The sequence below is a fragment of the Nanorana parkeri genome, unplaced genomic scaffold, assembly GCF_000935625.1.
Source record: "Nanorana parkeri isolate BGI_ZX_2015 unplaced genomic scaffold, ASM93562v1 scaffold1205, whole genome shotgun sequence".
Lineage (NCBI taxonomy): Eukaryota > Metazoa > Chordata > Amphibia > Anura > Dicroglossidae > Nanorana > Nanorana parkeri.
This window is the reverse complement of record NW_017307473.1, coordinates 127,227-135,947: the sequence shown is the minus strand read 5'-3', so window position 1 is coordinate 135,947 and position 8,721 is coordinate 127,227. Positions and strand designations below refer to the sequence as shown.

The 8,721-nt window shown below is 36.4% G+C and overlaps 1 protein-coding gene across 1 annotated transcript in view; it reads left to right on the top strand.

The window, feature by feature from the left end:
• The window catches only part of ADCY1 (adenylate cyclase 1), a 329,625-nt gene that overhangs the window by 273,449 nt on the left and 47,455 nt on the right, over positions 1–8,721 (top strand). The window contains exon 14 of the mRNA XM_018568544.1: positions 1,248–1,374. Coding sequence (XP_018424046.1) covers positions 1,248–1,374 — 127 coding nt within the window. The remainder of the gene's footprint in view (positions 1–1,247; positions 1,375–8,721) is intronic.

The following is an 8,721-nucleotide window of genomic DNA, read 5'->3' as shown; positions in this document are numbered from 1 at the left end:
ATTAAGTTGTAATGAACCAGATTGGGGTGCTGCTGATGCTGTAGCCAAGCAATAATGTAAAAGTAACTATTACACATGTAAATATATCATGTCAGCATATGATGTTGGTGACGCTGCCCATGAGAATTGTAATGTCCCATAACACCACTTACAGCTTAGAGGCATCTCCCAAGCATGAAATTAAAAGTATTGGTGTTTTTCCCATGTCACCTTCACAGTTGCATAAAAGGAAGGACTCTCTCCCTATTGTATGGTAATTTTAAAAATCCATATAAGTACCCATAGCAAGGAACTAACTTCTATTTGTTGCATGTTTGTAGCAGTGTTGTATCCTGTGCAGTATAATTTACAGGCACGTAAGGTGGATTATAGCAAACTCCAATAAGTAAATTATAATTATGTACATCATGTATATTTTCTAAAACACTCTCCACGTGGTCACACTCTTTACAGATATCTTCAGCCCAAGCTTGCTTGAAACAAGATTTTACAAACAAACTTCTCCCACTTTTTGTCATTTCTGTTCTTACTATAGCCCTCCAAATCAGTTTAACTATTCATGACTTTATCAACTAGTTTTGCTCTATACTCACTATACCACTGCCCCATGGTACCTGCAGCCATCTTTTTACCCAATTAAACAGCCTCTCTTAGTCTCTGTGGTGTGGCTTGTGGTCTGGCAGTATTTCTGAATATATGCCCTTGGAGAGCCTAAAAAAATGTTTAAGCGCCTGCTTAGGGCTTTATTTTTTCATCCTGATGTGTTATACTGTACCATGTTACTTTGTCAGAAATCTAATGACATTAGAACCCATGTTGCCTACCAATCTGAAATGCAATAGTGGCAACCCAAACTTACCCACTATACGCTTGTAGATATCTCTCAGATGAAGTCTGACCTATCAAAAAAAAGAGCAAATTACGAAGCACATGTTAGGAGCTCTCTTGAATCTGACCGGAATGGATTGCACTTAAAATACAGCCAACCTTTATCTTTCAAAGAATTGTTTTTCTTAGATAGCATTAGTAATTCACTTAATAATTTCACTGGTTGTCTGGAATTGCTCTTTAACTCGATTGGCAGTCTAGAGATAATAAACAGATATAACACATTCCCATATAACATTCTTTCCATGTTTAGTTATTTATTTTTGCTTATTAAAAAAACTTTTTTCGTAACTTTCTACTATTGCATCAAATTCTTGTTGAACTGAAATAAATTATTTTTTCTTTGTTTTCTTTTATAGACGGGGATCTTTTTATATGCGAGGTTATGAACCCATTCTAGCTATTTTGCTGTTTTCCTGTTCTTTGGCACTCCATTCTAGACAGGTGGACCTGAAATTACGCATGGACTACCTCTGGGCTGTGCAGGTAATAGTAACTTTGACTGTTGTCAATAGTAACCTCAAATCAATCAATGCTGCTATATGCTGCCTATTTTATCACCTCTATTCATTCAGACAGAAGCTTTTCCACAAGTCACCATAAATGAATGAAAAACCTTCAGTATCATATAGTACTGATTTACTTTTATAGAACTTCCACCATTATTGCCCTGAAAGCTAGAGCACACACCAGAAGATGCTGATCACATATAAAAAGGGTGGCCAAAAAGGGGCTTACACATTTGTGGTACCAGTATCCTTCACTTTAGGCATATCATTCTCGGTGGTCATCCTGACTAATGTTTGTTTTCCATTTGGCACATACAGCAGTGCAATTGTTGGCATGCAATGAAGGTGCCTACAGATGTGTAATATTCTCTCTGTAGCAATCTATTTTTTTTTAAGTTTAAACAGTTGCATACTGATATTTTATATCTGTTTATATATTATAACATTATAATACATGACATATGCTTCCCAGAACACTTTGGGGTTTTTAAAGGAAGACCACAACAGCAGCTGTCTGCCTTCAGGTTCACTCTGTTTGAGACTTCAGAGCCATACACAGGGGGTGGGAAAAGGGATAATGTTTCAGTGTTCTGATTAATTTTTGTTTGTTTATATTAATTAGCGAAGGTTTAGAACCTTTGTTAGGCTTTGTTATATTTCTGTTTGTGTCCATGCTGAAATGATTCACCCTATTTGTCCTGATGATCATTGTCACCCAAACTGAAAGCGAGAGGAAATCCAAAAAGCTGAGTTTTCACTGGAACAGCAATAGAGGGGAAAGTTTCCAGTAGTAGAGGATTTCCTCTTACTTCCAGTTCTGTCTAGAGGGACACAGATGGCAAAAACCTGGAAGGGGTGTTAAAATTCCCCAATTTATTCAAAATAAAAAAAGATTTGGTTTTAGATATACGGTACTTTAAACACATACACTCAGTGAATATAATACATTCATCTTTATATATAACGTAACATAACTGACTTGTTTACATTAGTTATTGCTTGGTTCAGGTTCAGACCCTGTAGTCCCAATGAAAAAATCAGTGGGCTGTGTGGAATGAATGTGCCGCTGCTGCTTGTTATTGACAAAAATTCAAAACCTTGTAGATATTATTTCTGTTTCACATTTTGTTTGAGTGATTAACCAGTGTTAATGGAACGCTGTCTTTAATATCATGACTGTAGGGGGGAAATGCTTTTTTTTTTTTAACATGTTTTGTAAACACAGCTGCATTCATTGTTTCCTAACTGACTTATTCTTGGCTTGGTTGAGGTGAGTGGAAATCACTCATCTCATAGTTCTCCTTTAAACTAGACAAAACAGAAAAAAAATATACTATACTTTTTTCTTTATGAATATGCATTTTTTTTAAATGGAACTACTATAATAATAATAGCATTATAATATAATAATAGTTGCATAGTATTTGAGGTAATTATTAATATTGTAGCTGGACAAAGTAACGTAGTGTTACAGTTAACTTCACCCAATAACTGTGCAAACGGTTATTGCTGAATGTAAAACATTTGAGTATAACTTGGTTGGATGTACCTCAGTGGGTTTTATGAACTAGAGAAAGAGAACACTTTTTGCATCTAATACCATTGCTGCATGATTTTCTGAAGTTTAGATATTTGAATATACTGTTGGACATTTTACCTCAAACCCATGCTGGTGCTAAACTTGAACAACATTTCTTGTAAACTGTAAACAATCTAAGCAGTCTTTGCCTAGGTGTAATGAAAAGTTTGTATACAAATGTAGCAGTGTGCTTCTATATAATGCAGTGGAAATGGCATACATTTTATGAATCAGATAAAGTGGTGTTTCCTCTAATGTGCTGATGAAGTCAACAGATATATACTCAAAGGTATTGTTAACTAAAGCTAAAGAAGTAAATGTAATGATTGCCTTTATATAATTCTGGACTCTATCCAATCAGATGTTTAAAAGTGAATTGTGATCATTTCATATGTACCCCTATCCCCCGAAGACTTTACGGCTTGATTGTGGTGTAACATTAACATTATGAGTGACTGTTTATTCTCATTTATGTCGGTCAATGACTAGTTATGTTGTTGTTTTATATCTTGTTATACGAACTGTATGTATGTAGTAAACCTTTTCAATAAAAATTTACATGCTAAAAAAAAAAAAGTGAATTGTAATCCAAATATTTATCATCACAGATAAAGGCAACTACTACTACTATTATTATTATTATTATCCAGGATTTATATAGCACTGACAGTTTGAGCAGCACTTTACAGTATAAGGGAGACATTACAGTTACAATACAAATGAAGACAAGATGGTAAGGAGGGCCCTGCATGTGAGAGCTTTCCTATCTAGAGGAAGGGGCAAGTGATACAAGAGGTGTACTGCATCCACAACTTTCTACAAAGAGCATATGGTTAAAGGTATCCTAGTCTCTCCTAAAATCCTGGTGAATGAAACATGCATCCACTGAATTAGTGGTCATCTGGCCACCATAATTAGTAACAATGGATGACATCTGCATGATATCTACATAGTCTTTTTACTGTAGGCGCAAAGTCTTGCATGATCAATACTACCTAGTGTACATATGTCACTGTGTGCAATAATTACATGTCCCTTATCCTGCAGTAATTGTCTCAGCAAGCTTAGGGGCTAAAACAGTTATCACATGATACACATCCTGAGTAAATACTGATCTGTTTGCTGCTATTGAAGGTATACAGTATATCCATGATACATAAATCCTATTTTGCAAACACATGCTAGTAAAATTTACAGTCCACATTAAACTGCCTGCACAATCCTAGCTCAGACTTCACATTCATTAGGACAGAAAAACAGACCCCAACCAGTTACATCAGTACTTGCCTGACTTCAACAGGCGGTAATGAAAACCTATTTGGGACAGACTCTTGTTTCCATCTTTATTTTACAATGGTGCAAGATCTTTACTTCTGGTGCTCAGTATGAAGCATCACCTGGAGCAGATTACTTATAGGACATTCATATATCCAAAGGGCTTTTCCATTCTTAGATTATCGCTACTCCACAATATAAGTATTTATATAAAACAGATAAAAGCTACAGTAAGTTCTTATGGGTGCACCTGTGTGATGCTATACCTCATTTTTCTATTGAAAATTTTAATTCAAACATAATATATAGTTGAATTAAATCACATTTAATAAAACGTATGTACATGTTGGTTTGCTACAGAAGAGCATAGACAATGCCCAGATAAGGGGGATTGCATGCTACCAGTATGTATGTTTCAATGCTCTCTTATAGGGTTATTCACAAGGCAGCCGAGTGAGTAACCCACCCGAAGTGAAGTGAGCTGAACGCTGTTCAGCTATTCACTTCAGGCTTGTACAGCCAATTTCAGCTGTACTTCATCTGGCTTTGGCTGCACTTCAGTCAGCCGAACATGCGCTGCATGTTCGGCTGAGCCGAAGTGCAGAAGGAGTTCAACTCAGCCGATCCAACATCTGGATTGGCTGAGACAGAGCTCCAGCAGCTCACTCACTACCGTTCGCCCCTATTCTCATAGGTAGTGAGTGAATAGCCCAATGCCGGCAAGCAGCATTCGGCTCGGCTATTCTACTCTGTACCTCCATGGTACCGGGTAGAGTAGGAACTCAATGAAAAAAGTGGGGGAAAAAGTAGAAATTTTTTTTAAAATGTAAACAAATAATAAATGTAAAAAAATAGATAAAGATTTTTTTTAAAAAGAATAATTAAAAAAAGAAAACAATTGGGCAGAGCTAGCAGTGACAGCTTGCTTCACCCAACTATTTCCTAGTTGGAAATCACGGCCAGCTCCACCCAGTTGTTATTCATTGGCCGGGACCTGCCAAGCTGAGTCAAACATGTTCTTCACTTCGGCTCAGCCGAACTTGCTGAGCATGTTCGGCTGAACCGAAGCCAGCCGATGTACGGGTGATTTTAGCCAATGTACAGCAGAAATGAGCCGTACAGGGTCGAAGTGAATAGCCCAATGGCGTTCGGCTCACTTCACTTTGCCTCGGTTATTAACTTGGCTGCCTTCGGCAGCTATGTCCAAAAAGTACCTAAAGCATTCTATGATTTAAATCTATCAGTAAATGGAAGTTGCTCCACATGGATCACCTCACCTGTTACATTATGAAACAATAATTTAAAAGACTCCAATCACGCCACATGAACAACTCCCACCTGGGCAGTCATCCAGCAGATGTAGTCCCACATCCAACTGCATTAAATATAAGTTGATCATGGATATCATCATCAACCATATTTGATATGAGCATTCAGTTGTAACAAGCACAGTTACATCTAGTAATGTATTTAATAAGCAATTTATAAGGTCACTTCTTTCTGTCAGAATCAATGATCTTCAAAGCTGAGTATCAAATTAAAAACTACAGTAGTTTTGAACTATCCAACATGATATGTGAAATTGGAATCAATATTGAATATACATATACAGTACACATATTGAATATACAGTTAGGCTTTTATTTGACAGGTTAGATAAACATAAATCTTGTGAGTCTTCTTTTTTTTTTGCAATCTAGGAAGCATTCTGAAGAAGGAAATCTGCACCCTCTTGCTTAGTTTTGGACCTAAAAATATGAATATTGATACTGACTAATATACTAAATAAATATACTAGTGGAATTTATACCCGTGCAACAGGATTCTGACAAAAAAAAGAAAGACGTGTGAAAATCTGCCTTAATGCTTTTGTACTAGATATTGAGAAACCTTTAGATACCATCTCAGTTTGTTTAGTAACTGGCCAGGTTTGTAATGTTAGGCCATTACAGGTATTGCAGCCTCTAAATTTTAAACTTCCTTGTTCCTCTCCCCAGTCAGTTCATACCCATAGGTGTACTAGATAGAGCTGAGTGATCCCCATCCCTGTTCACACTTGCAGTTGAGCCACTGGCCATTTCTGGGAATTTTTTCAAGATTGAAGACATTTCTTAATGTTTGCTTATTTTGCTGACCAGAAAACTTGCATTTCTTTCCCCGGGCATAATTCCTTATTGAAATTTAATAGCAGAGTCACAGTACTTATGTGGGATGAGATGTAACACAATATGCAATAAACAGGCACACAAAGACAATTGGTTAAACATTATGACTGGAATATAGTGAGTTGTCTAGTGCTCAGTCAATCTAATGGTTGTAGGGTCAGTGCCAAGCTATCTAAAAAAGTGTTGATGTACTGATGATACTGTATATCTCAAATGTTACAGAAGTAGCCCACATAATGTTAGTAGACATTGGAGGAATTACCTGATCACCTGAGTGGGTTTTCTTGGGCCTGCCAAGGCATTAAAGTGTACCTGTTGCCTGGATGTACAGATTTAAATGGGCTCTTTCTCTTCAGTATATAAAGAGGTTTTAGGTTTTGCTCCTAGACCTTGGTGACTATTATCTGCTTGGACTCTTCCTGGTATAGAGCGGGAGGGCAAATGGGTTATTTCACTATATAATGACTCAGACTCCCATAGAAATCAATTAGTCCTAATGGGCAAATTAATTAGTAGTCCAAGGCATACAGGAATGGAGGGCTGATCAAGGTAAGAATTATTCCCCTCAGTTCTGCCATATTTTCATTTGCGGAGATAACACAAATGAAAATATGGCAGAACTGAGGGAATAATTCTTACCTTGCAGGAAAAAGATAAAAAGAATAACTACATATTGAGGTAGGATATATTTGATGGTCCTATAATATGAATATGGTAGACCGTTAATTCAGGGGGCTTTGTTGCAGGGCATACATTTTATCAACTTCAAAAAGTCATGAGCTTCAATCATTCTATTTGTTTTACTCCATAATGGATAGCTTGGTTAAATTACATTTTATCATGAACACTGGAAACAACTGAATTAGAATAAATTATGTTTTTGGGGTTGTTGAGCAATTGTAAAGATCTTTGTAGTAATGAAAAAAGGCCTCAAAAATTTCTTCAGGCTCTTGAACAGCAGTGTCTTCGGGTATATTCTCAGGAATTCTAAGTTTGTTGGCCAAGAGCATGTGTGGTCTTTTTGCTTATTTGAAGAATTTATCTTTGTCTAGAGAAGGTTTTTATGTATTTTATTAGGGTATGGAGCCTGAAGTTTGTTTCTAGGGACTTTATGTAGACAGAGTAGAGAAGGTAACTGGGCCAGTTCATTCTTAGATGTCTGGAGCTTTTTATTGTTCTTTTAACTGGTAGGTGAAAAAATAATTGCAGTTGTAATGACCAGTATTACTTCACTTAAATCCTTGATTTTAACCCTTGACTGTGTTAGTGATTGGTAATGCAGGTTACGCCTATAAGAAGGTCAGAGTTAAGTAAAATATAGTCTAATATTGGGACTTGGGAGTAAAATTAATTCAGTACATGCGGAGTACGTTTGATTCTCCAAGATTTGGATCTGATCTGGAATTGGATCTGATAAGTCATTAGACAGCCTTTGATCAATTTAGATAGAAACTAAATTTACAGTCAAATATAGTCTGCTTTTTGATGGAAAAAGAGACATATTAAAGTCTGTAGGTTTAAACTACAGAGGGGTCTGTTGGATTCCATTGTATTACTATTGGAAGGAGAATTGTTTTGTATTATAGAAACAGACATTCGCTATTAATGAAGGGTGCTTTAAAGTTAGAAATTAATGGTAAAAGCCGCGCTGTGTGAATGAGACCGCAAAGTGTCAGATATAGTAGATACTGACCTTAGAGTAATGTGATACAATGTGTAAAAAGTGCAAAACAAAAAAGAAACGCATGTATATAACATGCACCTTAGTGTAAATGTAATTGCTACAAAATATCCATAATGAAAAATCAAATGCACTAAATATTAACTGTGAATCAATGTGATGCAATGTGCAAAGAATACCGACAAGAAAAACGCATGTGTGTAACTTGCACTCCAGTGAAAATAATAAATGGTTAAAAAATGTCCATGATCCTGGATCTTCAATAGTCCATTAAGTAAATAGAAGATAAAACATTGGATGTAGAATAAACTTAGTCTCCTGTGACCATCAACAGAGAAATCTTCTGGAATGCACCTCACCTTTAGCAGAGACCCACCAGGGTCTGTATGCGCTGTTCCTCTAATTCAAAACAGGTAGAGGAAGCACCTGATGCCGAATACCTCCCAGTGATTACCTCCTCTCAGGTACAGACTCTCTTGCAGTCTCAGGAATTGGAAACAGACAGTTCATCCGAATGGCCCATGCATCAGATAAAATAAAAAGTGGAAACTCGTAGTGCAGATGGTTTTAAAAGGATACTAGACTTTATTAAAAAAAGGGAATACTACTCACATATCATAGATA